Genomic DNA, 20,884 nt, shown 5'->3' on the forward strand with positions numbered 1-20,884 from the left:
AACTCATTATGTTAATACATCGTAGCATTCCTGGCTATCAGTGAATACATTGTTGCAACAACATCATCATTTTGTAGTCCATACTTTATCATAGTATGGACTTAGCTTATGTGGTGAATGTTTTACAATGCATATATATATAGAATGTTCTGTAGTTCATATAACCTGAAGAATAAAAAAGCTTGCCTGTTACAAACATGTTGGGCCCACTCACGGGGGCTCATTATTTTACAGCCTGGTTCATAATGGTTCAAGATGTTAACATTTATTAATAAAAAAACAACAACAACTTAAGAAAAACATGTTGTGCCTTCTATGGTGCATTGATCTGATTCTTGACAATTCAGTTTCATTAGTGAAACAAATTATATATTGTTTTCAATTTATTCGTTTATTTTAGGGGGAGAAGCACAGACACACAATAACATTTGCAGAGGCAGTTTCTGAGATGCTGTACACGTATATACAAGCCAAAGGTAAACATAAAAACGAAAAATTCAAAATAATACAAATAAAAAACAGAACTCATATTATGGTCCGTCTTGTAGTGTGACTCTTTAGAAACAATGGTTCAATCAAGTTGCTGTCAGCTGAATACAGGTAGAGCATACAGAGTTCAATTATTGTGAGATAAAACTTTTTAGTCATTTTGTGAACTGTGTTTGTACAGACTTAGTAATCAGGGACAAACACATTAAACGACTTTTCAGTTGGTAAATGTTCCCAGAGGAGAAATTCATCACTAAACACGATGGGTAAGACAAAACAAAATAGTTATAATGAGCCCAGCTTGTGTTGCCATCTCCAGAGAATTCAGATTAATGATCTCAACTTTAACGAACAAACATTTTTACTGTAATCAGACTAATTAATCTCAGTTGCACCTATTAGGAATAATGGCAATTAAAAACAGAGGGAAATCGGAGCATTACATTAATTGCTTGTGTGAAACTTTCTTTTCATTTAACTTCCAACTGCTTTCTAATGGCTGCAGGAGACACTCCAGAGGTCATTGACCTGCCACTCCGACAGTGTCCTCTGCCTATGTTTTGTTTAATCAAATAACAATTTTTACTTTGTTTTATACATTTATAGGCCTTCCTAAAGGACTTACAAACACAAATTTCCATGCAAGCTTTAGGCTCAGCGGAAAGTGATTCTTGTACATTCATTTTTAGGTTTATTGGTAGATTTCCACATAGAACTATATATCTAATGCCAGTTTATATATATTATATATATTTATATTTCAGCAAATAAATCATTTAAAAATAATTTACAGATATCTACTGATGATGTTGGTATTTTCAATTGAACCACTTGCCGACATGGTTCATAGTAGGAGACATACAACAGTAGGAACAATTGCGTATTTCATTTATCCTCCCAAGTATGCTCCAGTTAATTTTTTAAATATCAAAAGTTTAAAATATTTATCCTTGAAAATGATAATGCATGCCTACTCTTTTCATCACATATTTAGGAAAGGAAAAAAAAATTCAACTTGTGCCAACATCGTCAAAAATGCTTCTCTGATGTTGTTTCATGCAACACACATAAAGGGACATTTTGCTTTGCCAAATCATTTATAAGGAATAAACAAAAGAGATACAGTAAACAAAAGTATTTCAGATAAGAGGATTCCATATGACACAGAAGAACCAGAGCAGTCATATGAACACATTGCAAATAATTACAATCAAATACAGTTTACAACAAGTATATTTTATGTCATAAGTCACTAATATGTTTTCCGGCATTATTTCATGCTCTTGAATTTGTTAACGTAATAGCAGTATATCAAATAAAAAGAATATAAGAAAAACATATTATGAATTAATATGATTGATACATAATATTAAACTTTAAGCTTTGAAATGCTTATAAATCAGACACAACCATTCCCATTTCCTTTACTGTAGACCTCTTTTTGTTCCACCACACACATGCACACACACGCACACAATCGTGACCGTTGAGCATTATAACTGTCCAATGATAGCTTTTGGAAGGAAAATAAATTTGTTAAGGGCTTACTTTTACTCTTTTGACCAATGCCAGGGCTCTGGTTCTGATCTCTTTTGTTTTTAAAGAATATACAACAGAATTTATACAGGGTGGGATGCAAGAGGCCAGCGACAGACTCAACACGCGCTGGTCCGGGTCAATGGATCGCACATAAAGACCAATTAAGAAAATTATGATTATAGGAGTGAAATATACAGCAACAAGGACTAGGTGTTCAATGCAAGTAGCGAGAGCTTTCATCCTATTATTTACTGATTTCATCCTGAACACAGTGACCAGAATGATGACATAAGACAGGAGGATAAAAGTCAAAGGGCCCATCAGATTCACCATGCTTGAAGTTGAAGCGATTGACCACTGCGGTGTGTAATCATTACAGGCGAGTCTAAAAACAGGTGCATAGTCACAGAAGTAGCTAAACACTCTGACAGAATTGCAAAAAGAAAGTCGAGTCATGATTGCGATGCTGTATGCAAGTATTCCCAGACTGTAAACCCAAGTAACGCCGATAAGACAAGACATGATCGGCAGTGTGTTGAATACGTTCTGACGCAGAGGGAAACATATTGCAATCAACCTGTCATAGGCAAGTATAGCAAGTGAATACGACTCCAAAGATATAAAAGCGTAGTACACATACATTTGTAACAAACAGAGGTTGAATGGAACAAAGTTGTCCTTAAACAGAAATGTCTTTATCATGCCTGGAATAGTGCTTGTGTTTAAGACAATATCAATTACTGCCAGGTTGACAACTGCCATGAATTTTGGAGTGTGTAAGCAGTGGTTACAGGCAATTATGTAGATCAATAAAATATTGAACGCTAGTGTAACCACATAGACAAATGTTAGAAAGATAATGTAGACACTGATGTTGGGAAATGTCTCAAATGCGATGATATAAAAGCCTGGAGGATGAATGATGAGAGAGTCGTTTAAAACAGAAGACATAGTTGAACTCGGCAGGCTACAGACTGCTGCTGGTCCGCGTTATATCAAAGCTCTGTGGGCTAAAAAAGATTAAGCAAATACATTTATTACTTAGCTTTCCTATCACATACTTCAAATGTACACATGTACACCATGACCAGTCTTGAAAACACACAACAGAATACAACACAGTCTACTTTTTACTCACCTCCTGTGTTGATGTCCGTTATACACAATGAGGCTCCATGTGTCTGCGTGTCTGACCTGTGTACAGTGGAAATTATATCATCTTCATTGATCTCTAGTGATGACATGAACTCTACTAATTAAAAATAATATGTATAAACAATAACATAATTAGTAGGGCCCTTTACTTGCAATTAAAGTTGAATCCGTGAAGACTACTGCATTGTTTCATAACTTATCTTGCAGAGAAAAAAACACATCATTATTGTTTTGTGGCTCTCATTAATCTTTTTCTAAAGGGAAGGAAAAAAATGCAGGTTATAAATAATGTCACTTAAGAATAACACTGAAACCCAAACAGCAAAGTTTGGAAGTGTTATTTACTCTTTTTGATTCTCTTTACAATATTAGTTATTCAAACAAGCCTTTATTTATTCGCACAACATTAATGATTCTAATCTTTTTAGGATACTGTCAATAGATTTGGGAGATTTGGGATTATCTGATTTCATGTGATTGTGAATTGTATAGACCAGTGATACCAACTCTGTAAGCAGTCTAAATATGGCTATATTTTAGCGAGAGGAACAACTGTCATGGCCATATTCACAGCAGTCCTTTGACCTGTCATCACAATATCTCTTAATGAAAATGGGGATCTATTGGTACACATGTACCTCCACTTAATAGACATGCTTATCCCAGTTTGGGGAAAAAAACATTCAGTCTTAGAATTGCGTAAATTGGGGATTTCTCTAAATCTGAGACAATTGTGAATCCGATTAGCTCAATTGTTTTCACGTGTGATGATGTTCCGAGATAAGCCGCACCATTATAGTGAGACCATCTTTTTGAATCTTGACCTCCCTGTCAAATTTGAGTTTTTCTGGTATCTAGGATAATCACAGCCTCATAAAGCGTTACAACAGCAAACTTGAGACCTAGGGCATTCAGAGGACGATTGGCTTTTCTACTCATATTGACGATACGGTGGTAGTTTTCAGAATAGTTCTCGCCAACCACAAAAACAATACATTATAGCAGAAGTCAAATGTTTTTATTACCAAATCATGAATGTTTCTACTGAGTTGCTTTGGGTCCTGAATGCACTACAGTTGCATTTTCGAGGGATTTGTTTTGCCTTTTTATCAATTCTTGAGTGATTGGTTAAACTTAACCCCAAAACATTTCTGTCTTGACCACGGTGTAAATGGTAGAATCTGAATAAAATCTTTATGACTAAAAGCAAATGAAAAACAATGTCCAAAGCATCCTCCTCTCTGTTATCATCAAACAGTACATAATGACTCCAGACAAAAGGACTTTCTGTTGCAAATGACACCTTAGAGTCTTTCTAATGAACCCAGTTTGAGATTTCATCATCGGAGAAAGCAAATTAATGGCCCTTCTGTTAACAAACAAAACTGTTTACTATTCAAACCTTTGCCTAATTATTCTCACCTGCATCTATTAGCAGGTCTTGCGGTCTCACACTTGGAGGTAAATAGGTGGAACATGTTGGCCCCTGTGCACTGCGCTTTCTCCCCAAGAGTACCTCATCTGAAATAACAAGTTAAGTTTGTTAGGCTACAAAGTAGAACTTCATTTGATTTGGAAGAGGATAAATACAATACTAATTGACCGACTGTCTTACTAAATTGAGTGTTTAGTAATGGGAAAACTATAAACAAATTCAGTTTTCTTTTCCAAAAACTGTCACACTTTGTATAAACTTGGCGTGAATGCATTGACTTGGAAACAAAGTGTAACATTGACAATAAATAGCATTTCCTGAGGGGGCTTTTATCACCAAACAGGACACAGTGACCCCAGACAAAAGGATTTTCTCCTGCCACACTGACTCCTAGGAACTATGCTAATGAGCCCTATTTGTGATGTCATTACCAAAGGAGGCTAGCTAATGACCCTGCGTGCAACAAACAAACCTTTTACTGTTGAGGCTTAAGCCTAATTAATCTCCTCTGCATCCATTAGAAGGTTTTGCTCTCTTGCAATTAAAACTTGAATGTTATGGGAATGGGTATACACTGATATTAATGAGTCATTAGTGTTCTTAAACATCTCAAGTACAAAGCCCTTAACAATCTAATGCTCACGTACCTCTTCTCTAAAGGGCTGTATGAGATAGGCCTGCTGCAGCTCAGCCCCCTTACACCAATGAAGCCCTTTTTGTAGTTGTCTTACTCTAAAATAGTATTCAAATTGTGAAAAAGATGCGGATAAACTTTAGATTGTGTGAAGTTACTAGCCGTGTTAGCATTGGACACAATAACGATTTACTGCAAAATCATCGAAGCTTAATATATTGGAGATTGGCCTGAAGCAACAAGACATCGAAAATGAAATTGTGCAGCAGCAAAAAATTAAAAATGCCTCACAAAAAAACAGAAGAAATTAAAGATCGCTATTAAGGATGTTGTAAGTAACCACCACCAATTAATGAATGCCCCATCCAATGTTTAATTTATAAAGCAAAGTATACATAGACTTTTCAGAAATCTCTCTATGAAGCCATGGTCCTTAAAACACAGCTAGTGACCCACTGTCACTAAATAAATACTACTAGAAACACTACAATTTAATAACAATGCTTAAGAAACTGTATCTATTGTGGATAAGAGACAACTGGCTGGTGATTTGCTCAATAGGGTCAGGGAGAGGCCGCCAGTGTGTACAACTGAAACCTTATCAATAAATTATCTTTACACTTTTAAAGAAAAGTTGGGAAGTCCAACAGTGTAACAAATCCTTGAGAAGTATTTTCTCAAGTTCATCACAAAGGTCTAGCAATTAACTTTTAGACAGACTTATAAAAGTTGGCTGATTCAGTGTCAAGGCATTATGATGACTTTGAAAATAGGACAAGTTAGTGATAAGGCCCAGCCAAGAACCAAGCATGATCCATGAGGACAGAGCAGATAAGAGCTGACCTCAGTGTTATTGTGCAGCGCAATAAAAACTGTGCAAAGATTAACTATCAGAGGCAAAGTCAGAAAAACACAATCAGAACTCATACATTTAAGGAGGGGCTGTTTAGTGTTTAATCAGTGCTAAAATTGTATTTTTAAGTAAATTGTCACCAAAATGTGTGTCATTTATCTAAATTGGTAAAATGATGAATCATTTCAGAACTATTAAAAAAGGATTGCTTGAATGCAATTGTTCTACTACTTCCTGTGTACATACAATGAGTGTATGTACACATTATTTTCTTTAATTGTTTACAGTCGGCTGTTACTTTAAACATTTATGTTATGAGGGTTTAAAGAAGGGTCGCTATTTTATCGTTTGTCTATATTGAAGTATCAGGTTTTCCTCAAAATGTAACTTTAAAGTTTTTGCATTACCACTTTCCTTCCGTTGTAATTACTGAGGGGAAAGATTAATTAGACAACAGTGGTTCAACAGTAGAGTGTTTGTTTACAGACAATGTCATTAAGCATGGTTCCCCAGTGCTGCCTCACAACTGGGACTCGTTAGAAAGACTCTTCAGAGGCTTGATCCTTCTGTCTTGGGTCATCATGTCCTCTTTGATAATAAAATGAAGATGTAATAAAGTCCAAGGGGAATCTCATGAAAGTGCCACACTGCCAGACAAGACTAAAAATAACCACATCTAAGAAAAAGGCAATAAATGATGATGTCATTATATTTTGGGTTCCCTGCTATGGAACTGTATTCCATGTCCAAGTTCAAGTTCTAACTCAGACCTTGGCTAAATGAATGCAATTAACCCGTGACATACGCTGTCATGGCGATATACAGCAGGAAGTTATGCGTTTCTCCTGGCCTTTGATTTATGTAGGTTATTTGGATTTAATGGAAGCCTTGAATACAGAATCCTGAAAAAGGGAAGGCCGAGAAACCCTCTTTGAATGTATTTCCTCAAAGAGAAGAGATCCAACAGCTGATTAAAAGTTTCAGGAACACGGATAGAGACTTTTGTGAAACAGTTAGACATGAGCTGATAGGAGGGGTTTCAAAAATAACATGTGTTCATTGTCAAAATGTGTTTTTTACCACAACTCACTCCCTTTGTGTGTGTTGTACCTTTACGTATTTGAACAACTTGCAGTAACAGTGATTTACGGCTGAACATAAACTTCCGGATCAACATTTCTTGAACCCTGTCGTTGATTTATGATTCTTTTCACTCCAAGGTAAAGGATATAACACGAGCACTTCTATTTTGATTTAATTGCCTGCATGAAATTGACGTGTGAAATTAAATTTAATTAAATGTCATAAATTAAATGTTTATATTAACTTTCACTGGGGACAGTCACAGTCTGGGGACAGATGCTCTCAGCAGCGTCAGCTCCACCTCACTCTTCACCTGCCAATCTACTCATATTCTCCTTGAAAGCAACTCCTGCATCTTGCAATTCAACCTCCATGTGTTGTATAGTGTGGGGACAGCTTATATTTGCCCGATAAAACACTGCTATTCTTGGCCTAAATATATATTGTAAATTCAATATATATTTAGACTGTATTCCTACAGTAGTGTAGTTTTATTACATTGATACCTCAACCCTGTAATTCCAACTTTTCTAACAGCAATAGCAGACATGTTAAGCAAAGTAAGCCGTACTCTAATAATTGACTAGTGCATGTCAAAATATGTTTTTTGCCTGAAGTGTCTTGCCAAAATCACATTCCAGTGAATTGGTCCAGCTGCATTATATCCATATGGCCACATGAGGGTAGTAGTTTGTGGATTTTCATAGTCAAAGAAAAAGTTAGTGTTCACTGAAATGCACTTTGGACAAAGTAACCAAAAGCTCACTGACCTTAATGGTATATCAGTTTAATGTTAGGATGCTATCAGAGATGTTATGAGAGTTTGTTAAACACATTACACTTGCTACTTAATGGGACTTTATTTGTGAATACTGATAAAATACAAATGTATAAAGTTAAGGGTACACTTAAAGTAACTGTAATGTGGTGTTGATGCATGTTTAAATTCAGGATGTAGTTAGTTGGATTGGAGTTGTTCACTGAGAAGAAAGAGCTCTTTGAATGCTCCAAAAGTGACAGACAGGTTGTCAGAGCAGATGCTGTTCTCTCCGAGGTAACGGACCAATGTTATGACCGCTCAGAGGATCAGACACTTCTCTCCAGCGAAGGACAGCATGAAATATTCAAAATGCTGAGACAGCAATTTATTTTCACAGCCATTTCAATGAGAAGCAGCCCATCACACACTCTCAGTGTGCTGGCAGCTAATTAGCAGAGCTACAGCAGTGGCGTTATTGATGAGGAGGAGATTAAATGAACACTAAACAGTTAGTATTTAGGCTGAATTATTGTCATAAGGAACTTAAATGCTTTGTTCTCCTAGAACCACATCACTGATTTTGTTCTACTTTATCAAGTATAATAGAGAAAATGACTTACAATCTAAGTAGGAAATGTAGAGCAGTTTGTCTTATATGGACCTAGTGTGTAAATCTAATAGAAAACAAGCATTTGAATGCAGTGAGTACTTACTGTTAACTTCAGATAAATAGCAGCCAAAACAGACAAACGTTTATATTTTTGGCTAGAGATTAAACATCTGCATATCATTTTTTCTCGTATCTTCACCACAGAATTCAAGATATCATGCAGGTTTTAACTGAGGCAAAGAACGTGTGGGTTTATCTGTTATTAAAATGTGCTGCCGGGCATGGCATAATAAATGTACAACTTTTACATTTAATTATTCATTTAAACATTGATGGAGTGATTGCTGGTTATATTTCCTACTTGTCCTTGAGAGGACAGGCCATCCATTAAAATCTTAATTACTTCCTCTCAGCAGCGAGGCAGCTGCTTGGATTCAATATTTAGTGGACAAAAACTTAGTTTGAAGATGTTGTATTAAAAGGCAGAGCCATAAGGGCGTCAGCCAGTTTGTCTCTGATCTTTTGGCGCAAAGCACCAATGATTGACCTTTGTGTGATTTCTTAGTTCTCTGTATGATAACGGCCATGGTGCCTGGATTATATATTTTGCATAAGCGTCACAGTTCCAATCATTCCCATAACCTGGGATGTGAAGGGTATTTGTGATGCATGTTAATCGAATTATCTAATCCAAACGCACCTGTGCCCTCGCTGCAACGTAACTTGATTGAAATTAGCGTGTGAAATCTAAGGGAATTCATATTTGTCCTTCAGTGAGGGATTAAGGTCAGAGCTCTCTCTCTGTATCTCTCTCGTGGAATCATTCCATATATTGACTGCTTAGACATTGACAGGAAAGTCAAAGGTTTAATTAGTGTATAGATCTGAGGCACCTGTACAGCTTGTTAGAACAGATCCAGTTCTGCTGGTCAGAGGCTGATCGACCAGCTAACTGTGTTTATCCACAGTACAGGATGAATAAAGTAATAAACCAGCCTGCACTGCAGTCAACCTCTTTAGACCCTGATGTGGTCCTGATCAAAGCCCACATGACCTTTGAGCTTAAAGGCCAGACAGAGTTCACCGCATTGGTTCCCATGGTTAGTTATTGCACTGCAGAGTAGACAGAAAATAAAGTATTGACTGGAGGAGTGCAGGCGAAAAATGGGATTGATGCATTATTTAATAAGTATCTTTCTTATCCTAACTTTAATCATACAATGCTGGACTTCTTACTTTTCTTATCTTACTGTGTGTGTATTTTAGAAGCATAAGCCAACACAATATTATGATGACATGCCAAAAGTATACTTTTCCCAGAGGCTGCATTTATTATCAGCGAGGTCACGGTGACCCCAGACAAATGATTCCTGCCTCTGTGACTCCTGGGAGTCGCTCTAATGAGCCCCAATTATGATGGCATTACCACTGAATGCGGGGTAATGACCTTCCCTGTAACAAACAAACAAACAAAATGTTAACTGTTCAAGTTAAAGCTTAATTAATCTCATAAGAGCATGTAGGGAATCCCAGGCCTGCATTCTGACAATTAAAAATGAAAGGGAATTTGTGGGGGTGCAAACTAATAATGAGCCTTTCACAGACTTTAATTAAACATTTATTCAAAGTAAACATTTTAGTGACACTTATTCATTGATGTTTGTGTTTAAAAACACGTTGTTGGCTTGCTCTTGGGGGAGTCCCCGTCACCATCTTAAATCCAATCCTCTCAAATCTAATGTCTGATTTCAAGGGATTTTTTGTGAGTTCAAGCCTTCAAGGGCTGAGGGAGGAAGTGAGCAATGGCAGACTGTAGAGGAGCATATTTACCCAGAATGCATTGTAATCTTTTATTACATCATCTGTGCTATGTGAAACATGTATGGATATGCAAATGAACATAGGGCTGGCTAATGTTTTGAAATGTCTCAATACCGGTAGCTATACAATATCTGTATTTATTTGATACCTCACATTGAGCATTTACTTTTTATTATTCAGTGCCAACTTTCAATTAACCATCAACAATCAACAATGTTTAGACACCAACGTAAAAGGTGGCAAATGTTCCCTTTAATACAAATCTATCTGGATCAGAATCAGACTTGTTTGAATGATGTGCTGATTTTAGAAAAAATACTGGCCAATATTTTTCGATATATATATATATATATAACAAATCCTAATATCAGTTTGCACACCCAGGGCAGAGGAGAAGTAAAAAATACTGTTAAATAATTTAGATTTTGCACCACAAAGTTTCTTCCATTGATCGCCTTTTTTTATTATTAACAGCTGCTGTCCTGTTCTGTATGTAAACATTAGTACTGAATCAAAAATGCAATGCATTTGTAGTCGATGGGAACGTGTGAAAGATTTGTCTTTTGAAGTGGAGTCAAAAGTTAACCTTTCAGATGCAGGGGGAATTTCTGGCTACTGGTTTTGCGTGGGACAGAGATTGGATAAAAAGAGAAATATAAAATCACATTTGCTCTGAGGTCACTTTGCCCAATACAAACATTAGCACACAGTTCCCTTTCATTGGACTGTTCTCATCTCATAAAGTTTTACCAATAAAATAATTATTTGAAACATGAACCCTCTTCTCTTTAACGTCATAGACAATTTAACCTCAGTAGAAGCTAACGGGACAGATCTGTCCTCAGAAACACGTCTCGTTCTCCTCTCCTGCGATAACAAACCCCTTCATGTATCTTCACAAGGCAGCAGAGGCACATCCAGCAATCAATAACCTCAGCAGACTGTAAACTGGCAGACTTCTCTCCATAAGTCACAACCTTTACTTTCAGCTTGATGCATACTATTCAATCAGTGGTTGATGGACTATGAGACATCAGAGTGAGTGTTCCTACAGAGGAGAGACAGAGGTCATTTAAAAAGTTGCTGGAAGTTCAGAAACTCAGATATGATTGCGTCCTCTGATAGCAGCAGCGGTTTATAGTTGATTTTCACATTCATTTTAGACGTGTCCCATAGTTTGCAGTTGAGCTTTTGCCTCCCAGACATTCATATAAGAAAGGAGAGGGTGAGTCATAGCTTTACATAAGTCAAGGACATTCAGTGCCTGGACTAAAGAACTCTAATGAATCTTTTCTCTACTTCCCTGTCCTTTATCTGTCTTTTTTCTTTCTTCCTTTTTACTGTGCTCAGCTTAAACCCTGTCCACGCATCCTTTACAAAGTCATTTACCTGGATGAAGGGGAGCGAGAGTGGGAAATAGACAGAGAGCGGGGGTGGGCCGTGTAAGGCAGAAAGGAAGTCTTTGGGAAGCATGGTATTTGTAAGGAGAATGTGGCAAAATAGCAGAGGAGAAAATAAATACAGCAATAAGAGGTCAAATATATGGAGAATGCCTGAATACTTTGAACATGCAAATTCAGTTTACTGTATTCCCGCTAACTCTTTATTTGTGTCCAAAAATCCATTAAAAATGGAAAAAAAGCTGATGACTGAGGAGAAAAATACAACATATCAGCCAAAGAGAGAATATGTCAGCAAAGGCAGGATGAAGATATCATTAGATATTAGTTATTTTATTAAACATATGGCACAAAATTGCTCAAGAGATGATGACAAGTAAGATGGTGATCATCATAGACATTATACCTGCTAAATATCAGCATGACGGCATTTTCACTGTGAGCATGCTGATGTTGACATTTAGCTCTGAGCGCTGTGTCCTATAAATCTGTGTAGGTGTAGACTGGGTATGCCATGCATACAGTACAGTACACATCACACACACACACATGAACACAAACAACATATCATTGCCATGAGTGTAATTTATTTGATGTTTGGCTGTTTGGTTCCTTTATGATGGATGTATTGTTGCTACTGTAAAGAGCCTTGTTGAAAATGTAGGTGTATGATGTCAACAAGAGTCAAGTCAACATGCTTTAATCTTTGAACAATGATTTCCTAACAATGAAGCTTGTCTCTTCAGTCTCTATGTACAACATGACATGCCCAGGACACTGCCATGGCACCTGACATGTAAGTCACAATGTCTCACATCTCAGTGACATCATTATGTAAAGGCAGCTCCTACACTGCTGACCTTGTAAAATTCTCTCATCAAGAGTACATTGGAAGAGAAAATGATCTATCTGTCTAGTAGCCCGTGTTTCAGAAGTATCTAATAAATAATGACAAAACAAATGTTTTAAATGTGCAGCAATTATCACTTATTTACATTTTTAAGGGAAAGCAGGTGAAATCACATTGATTCCTGATAGTTTTGCCGGTCGCTTATTTTGATACACACATCTTTTTTTTCAAGCGTTCTCTGCCCTCTGCCACTGATATGAGGTTAAATAGGAAAAAATGCAAACTATAACCTGTTTATGAAACAAATTATGAAATGATCAAAATCCCTGATGGTTTCACAAAAACATCTGTGTTGCTTTTTACCTTCATCTGTTCTTTGCCTGACATGGTTTTCACATGACTTGAATTGATATCCTCACACACACATTCCTATCTCCTGCTGTTGTGCAGATTTTCCTGTATGACCCGTGGTTCAAAAATCCCTGTGATTGTAGTACAGAGTGCAGACCTTGAGTTAGGAGGGTTGATAAGCTCCGGGCTGCAGAGAGACACTGACTTCACGGGTCGATCGTGATTTCCCAAGGTTTATTCGTCACAGTTGGGCTGATTTGATTAACACTGCCATGCCTTTCTGTCAGGCTATATCTCCCCGCGCAGACCTCTGCCAGCCCTGCACTCTTTGATGCTTTAAAAATAAAACAGATGTGAAAGTCCAGACCTTTTTTGGAGAGCCTCGAGGGGCTGACAATGTGACATCTTACTGTAGTTCAGTGACACTTACTCAAATGTTCACGTGGAGCAGGTGCACTCATTCACGCCTACATGGAGCTAATTGATTTTTTTACAATATGTTTTTGATTAAATACAAATAGGGAAACACTTCCTTCGTTTATTGTCTGGCACAGTGCTGCATGAAGTCAACATTTCCTGACAGTGATGATAAAATGTTGTGACGTAAAGAACACTGCTAACTCACCATTTTTATTTGACCTTTTATTAATGTTTTGTTTGGTTTTCTATGCCTACAACAATCACATGCATGGTTAGACTCTGTCTCTTTCTCTTTTGCCCTGATAAACTGACCTGGTGTCAAATGATAAACGTTATTTTCAGAGGTCAGAGGTGGTTTGGAAAGACAAGGTTGGTAACATTATCCTGTGTTCTCCATGATGAAATATGACAGTTAACTCTAGCATCGCCTGCTTGCGGGAACATGGCATTTACCAGCTTCCTTGCCTCATTTTACCTGCCCCATGTCTCTCTCAGCACTTTGCAATATGCACTATACGTAGATTAGAAACAACCTTGTTCTCTCTGGGGTGTCCTGAATGTAGGCCATTACTTTGCAACAATTTGCAAGGGCTAGTTTTCAGTAATTACATTGATTCGTTCCAGCATTAATACAACTGAAATTATATATATGTACTCTACTGTATATTTGTCACTTGGTTAATAAGATACATAATACTAAATTGGATAAGCTGCTTTAGATTGTGCAAGTTAACACAATCCTCTCAAGATACAATATGTACAACAGTGCTTGGAAGTTTTAAGTATTCAGTTGTGTAAGATGAACACTTAATAGTCTCTTTACAGTCATTTATCTGTGTTTGGCTCTGTGCATATCCCACTGTGAGAGGAATATGCATGCAGTTCATTGGCCAGCTGCTGAGAATTATGAAAGTGATTGTAAAAACTATTGATTTTGACTGTGACAGGGCACTGCCAGGGAATCTCCCCAGTCTTTTTGATATGTTTCTGATGGTTAAACAGCCACATTGGCCAGTCTCGGGTCTGAGTCCTGCTCGTACCGGTAGTGGTAGACCTCCATCTGGTCCCTGCACACATCTCTGATGTTGTTGAGCCACCTTTTGATGCCTCCCCGGTTTAGATAGAGCACCATGAGAAACACCACCCCGATCAGAGCCAACACCAAACCGAGAAACACGTAAGAAACCGCCTCCAGGTTCTCGTTCCTACAATCCACGTCCTCCTCCCTGAGCTTCTCCACAGGGACTCCCCTCCTGGACTCTGGCTCGCTGCACACGAGCTGCCCTGCATCCGGGCACTGGGATGAGTTCTTCAACCAGTAGTAAAACGCCTCAAGCTCACAGTTGCACCGAAATGGGTTTAAAGACAAGTAGAAGCGAATTCGCCTTTGCTGGTACAACGCGGTTACATTGTCCCCGCCTATGCTCTCTATTGAGTTGTTTATCAGCACTAAAGCGTGGAGATTATGCATATCTAACCGAATCTGGGGGATATACTTTAGCATGTTTCCCGCCAACTCCAGTCGGTGGAGGTTGGGCAAACTTTGTGTGCTGAGTGCATTTGAGAGCTGCTCCGTGGCTGGAGGTAAAAGCGAGTGATTTAGGTAAAGAGAGCGCAGCTCCAGTAACCCGTGAAAAGCCCGGGCTGAGATAAACTCCAGCGAGTTGTGGCTAAGATCCAGCAAATGCAATCGAGGAAGTCCCAGGAATGCGTAATGTTCAATAACACGTATCCCGTTATAGGAGAGCGAGAGTGTCGTCAACTCCGTCTCCGTCCCATTGCTCATGAACGCACCACGCTGCAAAGTTGAAATGTTTCTCCCCTTGAGTATCAAGGTGGACGTCCACTCCGGTATATCTCCCGGTACCTCGGTGTCCTTCCCGTCACGGCAGGTCACTGTCCCGGAGTCTCTGGCACAGATGCAGTCCTCTGGGCAAGCGTCATCCGTCCTGACAGTGGAAAACAACAAACACGCCACCGCTGCGTAATACAAACACTGATTCCAAATGAGAAAAAAAACACTTTGAATTGTCGGCTCTGTGAAATATCCACATCTTCTTCCTCATTTTAGTCTCAAAGCAGGTCTGAGTCTGTGTGTCTCGCAGAGAAGGTGAACGACAAGTATCTTTTCTCAGGCATGTAAAGTCGAATCAGTCCGGCTTCGGTCACTTTGGACCAGCAGAGTAGAAAAAAACACGCTCTTTCCACAGTCACCTTGGTGATGTGGGTCTCTTTCCGGAGAAAAGATGACTTTTCTTTAGGATTCTCGGTACGGTGGACAGGCAAATGTGGCTACGTGGAAAGCTGCTGATTCGCGCTCCCTTGGTGGTATTTTTGACGCCTGTCACAGAAAGAGAGAGAGAGAAATAGCGAGAGAGAGAAAGGAGGGGGGAGAGAGATATGCAAGCACTCCCGAGTCACTCATCCTCATATTATACTTATTAATTTGGAAAAAGTAAGGGAACATTAAATATAGATATATACTATGCTTTTAAGGCATTGTGAGTTAAATAATTGACATGTCCACGTGATGTTGCATGAAAAGTGACTTATTTTCATCATTTTCCAATAAAAAAAACAAATCCTAATCCCCCCAGTTGGAACGATAACATTAGCTAGTTTATCAAAACTTAGATGGTTGCCAGATAATTGAACTCCAAAAGAGTTTGCCATTTCCTTTCCACATCACGTTTCCATCATTTACGGTCCTAATTTATGGCATCTTATGTTTGTTGCAAATCAGTTTAATGTGTGTGGGCAGTGAGTTTATGGAGGCCTTTGCAGTTCTTTCTAATTGATCCCTTTTTCAAAGAAAGTAAACAGTTTTTCTGGGAATTGGTAACGCTCTCGCTGTCTACAGCTTAGAGTTGGCAAACAAATCAATAAGCTTGAATACATAGCTGCATCCAACTGAGATTTGTATGTGGTGCAGGATTGACATAGGTCTGTCATGTTGTCTCTGCTCATGAAGAAACAGAAAACAAGGAGTTGTAGTGATCACTAATTAACGGGGTTACATAATTCAATCCAGGAACTACAGGTTGGGGGTATTGTTTCCGCCCGGACATATATGTTGACGGTACCTCCGGGGTACCTACCGTGGGTGTTTCTCAATCGCGAGTACGCTTGCTTGGTAGCACATGTCTGCCGAGCATCTTGCTTCAGAAGCGAGGCAAGAATACTTCCTGGCATTCGGAAAACGAAGAGTGGAACACGCTAGCAAGTGTGCAGGTGTGCGTCATATGAGAGGCCCCGCCTTACATTTTCCGCCACAGATTTGGGGAAATTGGTCCGTGCGCAAAGCATTGTGGGGATTTTAAGACCGCGGAGTCTACACGTGTAGCCTCGAAATTTCTCGCTACGAAGTACGCCGGGCTCGGTAGATTTCCAAGTATGCTGGAGATTGGAACAGTACTTCGGCAGCACTCGATGACGTAGTATGCTTGAAATAGTGGCTCTGAAGCAGCTTTACTCGCGATTGAGAAACACCCAGTGTGTGTGTCCCTTTCACTTTCTCTTGCCTTCTCGGGCTGCGACCCGACAGCATGTCGATTTCTGCTGCTCAATAAAGTGAGATTTGCACCTTTGATGCACCGCTTCCGATTCCCTTCTCTCGGCACTATTGGTGACCCTGACATAAGTCTCGCGAAGGTTCCGGGACTGAACCGAACACGGCAAAAGACTCTTGTTTTCTCGGTGCGCCCCACGGGATGGCGGAGGACGTCGCTCGCCATTCCCGCTTTGTCTCGGCGCTGGAGGGCAGCAAGCCTTCCTGCTACGAGGAGACGATGCACGACCTGCTAGGTATGGAGGGACCCGACTTCTGCCTCGTGGAGCTGGTTCTTCGGGACATGCGGCTGCATGTCCGGGCTGCGCTAGCTAACTCGGCTAGTGTTGAGCCCCGCGCTTTGGCCGAAGATGCTAGCCGGTTCCTCCTGGCCGCCCGGCGATTTACCCCTGAGGTGCTTGCCACTGCACGCTGCAGCACCTTCCCTGGTGGGGGCACGCCGCCTAGCAGAGGCACCGGGGCCGACGACAGCGACTACCGGCCGTCGAGAACAGCTAGCCACGACTGCTAACGGCTAGCAGCTACCAGCGGCTAACGGCAGCTAGCGGCTAGCAGCTACCGACGGCTGTCGACGACAGCTAGCTACAGCTAACGACTAGCGGCTACCGGCGGCTATCGACATCCGACTGTTTTTTTTTGTGGTGCCGGAGAGGAGGTTCGATCACGTCTGGTCGGCCTCGTGTGGATCCTCTCACAATTTCGCCCACATGTTTTTGTTTGTGGACGGGACGACCCTTTGAGCTTTTTCTGGTGCCTGAGAGGAGGTTCGACCATGTCTGGTCGGCCTCGTGTGGACCCTCTCGCTGTTTCACCACCTCGACGGCGGCTTCGGACGTCACACACGCCTGCTTCGGCCCGTGGGTGGCGCGCTTCTGGACCCCGTCTCGCCTCTTCCCTCGCCTCGGCGGTTTCGAACGTCGCCCATGCCTTCATCGGCCCGTGGGTGGCGCGCTTCGGGACCCTGCCTGGCCTCACCTCTAACCCCGGCTCACGGTTCGCCTCAACGGCGCCCCGTCTGGCCTCTCCCCTGTCCACGGCTCCCTCCTCCCGGGAACACGGCTCCTTCCTCCCGTGGACTTCGTACCCGCCGCCGCTGTGCCTTCGCCAGCGGCCGGGCGGCGCTCCTCCCTGCTGGGGACCTCCGGGTTTTTCACGCCCGTCCCCACGTCGCAACACAGCGACCCTGCTTTCTGCGGCCCCCTGATGACGGCCCATTCCGGCCCGCCCCCCACCCCCCGGTGGGGATGCCCTCGCCCTCGTTGGGGCCCCTACCCTCTCCTGCGGCCCCGTTACATGGCCCGGCCCTCGCCGGCGGCCCCGCCCTCCTCGGCCCCTGTGGTGCTTCCTCCCGGACGTGAGGATTGTGTCCATGGTTGAATTCTGGGGGGGCTTGTGTAGTGATCACTAATTAACGGGGTTACATAATTCAATCCAGGAACTACAGGTTGGGGGTATTGTTTCCGTCCGGACATATATGTTGACGGTACCTCCGGGGTACCTACCGTGTGTGTGTCCCTTTCACTTTCTCTTGCCTTCTCGGGCTGCGACCCGACAGCATGTCGATTTCTGCTGCTCAATAAAGTGAGATTTGCACCTTCGATGCACCGCTTCCGACTCCCTTCTCTCGGCACTACAGAGTTTAAATTCAAGCCTGCAATGAGGATGTAGTCATTTATACCCTTTTTAAGCACACGGGTGGCTGGAAGCTTTGATATGAGGGCATCAGACCACAATGCACCACTAAAATGCAATATTCCCTTTATCTACAGTTATACGTGCCTTATCCCCCTCCAACATAATTAAGGACATATAAGCCAGAAAAAGGGGAATGGGTTTGTTTAGGATTTAAGTGGTCAGCAAGAAATAAAGAGGGATAGAAAGAAAGTGTTATCATAAGACAAAGAGAATAAGCACTAATGACAGCTTTACAGAAAACTACATGGCATTAAAACATGTATCTTCAAAGGAAGCAATGAAAGAAAAAGCCTACAAATAGAAAAGTGAAAGGAAAGAAAAATGTAAAGCGGAATGCACTTATTTTGACCAACAATAAATACAACATGAGCTGAGGAAGAAAAGAAAATACAGATGGAGACAGAAAGGAAGCAAGATTCAGCACCACGGATAGCTCCAAAGTGCAGCACAGTGCAGTCAGTTCTGAGCTGAGTTGGGATGAAAGTAGGAAATGGAAGAGAAGAACAATAGCAAAGAAAGACTGTTTAAGACAAAAACAGAGATATTTAGACCATGTAGAGGAGATAAGCACTACTCGAAATAGCTGATAAGGGAAATAGAGAAAGGCTTAATGCTACTTAACATATCCATCACTCTCTATCACGTGTGGTCCCATTTATTATTTATAACAGAAATTGGACATAAAAAATAACTTTCAGGATGTCCTCACCATAATAGTCTTTTAAAACAAACCAAGCTCAGACCAAACCATTTGGGATGTACTTAATTGGAGCAGATGCAGAGGAACAGTAAGCTGTCGATAGTCATTGAACATCTCGCCAAAAGTAAACACAATTATGTGGAAAGAGTATCTGAATACTTTTGGCTCTATAGTGCATACAGTAGTGTAGAGTGCAGATCTGACTCTATTTTTATTATAATGGAATAGAGACAGATAAACGGGTTACATCGATATATAGTCTAAGTTGGCAAAAGAGCAAATAAGCATATTAATCAAAATGACAAACTATTCCATTAAAGGACAATAGGAACCATAAAAGGCCTAGTGTTTGTATTTACTATGGCTCATGGCACTGGGGAAGCTGGAGCTGATTGCAGTTCGCTGTCAAGCTCAAGGGCACTAAATCTGGATCGGCCGGACAACAGCGGCTATGCTGGGGATATAAATATAGACACTGTGAGAGGTAGAGCGAGAGAAACTGAAGCAGAGAGGCAACAAGTCAGAAAGAGATAAAGAGTGATAGAGGATGGCCGTACTGCTGGTGCTTCTGATAAGCGCAGAAGGCCATATTAATGTCAGGTTGTTTTTCCTATTACAGAACATGGGATAGTATTTCTTCCGCCAAACAAACAAGGACATCTGCTAAGTCCTCATCTTGTCCTCTCAGGACTCATTTGCCTGCTCCACAAGTGTCCGCTCTATCTGCCCGTGCAGAGAGCTGATTTAGTGCTGGCAGCTATTCACAGGCTGTCACTGGGATATTGTTATGGTGCCCTCCTCGTGACCTTCAACTTGACACTGAACCTTGTAATTGATTTACTCAAGGCCCATCCCTATCTCCGGACCACAGTGAGTGTGTTTGTGTGTGTATGTTTGCGTGTGTGTGTCAAACTAGTGACCAGTTGCCAATAACCTTGGCAGGCAAGTTTTCCTCAGGTGTGTCGTTATTGCTGACGGCTCTGATGCACATGCTAAATTAGCAGTGGCGTGTGTGTGTGTGGTGTGTGTGGTGTGTGTGTGTGTGTGTGTGTGTGTGTGTGTGTGTGTGTGTGTGTGTGTGTGTGTGTGTGTGTGTGTGTGTGTGTGTGTGTGTGTGTGTGTGTGTGTGTGTGTGTGTGTGTGTGTGGTGTGTGTGTGTGTGTGTGTGTGTGTGTGTGTGTTTACATGTTGTGTGCGCTGTGTGTAGGATTATCTGTCTTCTGCATATTCCACCCTCACATTTTGATTCCCCCCATCACACTTCCTCCATCCCTTGTCATTCATTAACCTTGTTTTTAACAGCCGAGCTGATCATTACTTGATCTTCCCACCAGCTGGAACACATGGACTGACACATGCTAGAATTCCTTAATTACAATCAAAAGATGTAACAGAAAAGAGTATACAAAAGGCATGTGAAGATTGTAAAGTATTCAAGGCTTTAGAGTATCACAGTGTATACAAATCTCAACATTATTCTGCTACTATATCATACAAAATTATGTACTACCTTTATTGACA

General features: G+C 40.7%; 2 protein-coding genes across 2 annotated transcripts; both read right to left on the reverse strand.

Annotated features, from left to right (window-relative positions):
• Positions 1-2,025: 2,025 nt before the first annotated feature.
• On the reverse strand, positions 2,026-2,979 carry LOC117490655 (olfactory receptor 2AT4-like). Its single transcript, XM_034140430.1, has one exon. It carries the CDS (start codon positions 2,977-2,979, stop codon positions 2,026-2,028), a length of 954 nt encoding a protein of 317 aa, XP_033996321.1.
• An 11,415-nt stretch (positions 2,980-14,394) lies between these two features.
• On the reverse strand, positions 14,395-15,466 carry waif2 (Wnt-activated inhibitory factor 2). The gene is given in 2 exon segments (XM_034139791.1): positions 14,395-15,408; positions 15,410-15,466. Coding segments are annotated over 2 exon segments (1,071 nt in total).
• Positions 15,467-20,884: the final 5,418 nt, after the last annotated feature.

This window comes from Trematomus bernacchii, unplaced genomic scaffold (genome assembly GCF_902827165.1).
Source record: "Trematomus bernacchii unplaced genomic scaffold, fTreBer1.1, whole genome shotgun sequence".
NCBI classification, from domain to species: Eukaryota; Metazoa; Chordata; class Actinopteri; order Perciformes; family Nototheniidae; genus Trematomus; species Trematomus bernacchii.

Coding starts and splice junctions, on each gene's coding strand:
- LOC117490655 (XM_034140430.1), bottom strand. CDS start 2,979: ATGTCTTCTGTTTTAAACGACTCTCTCATCATTCATCCTCCAGGCTTT.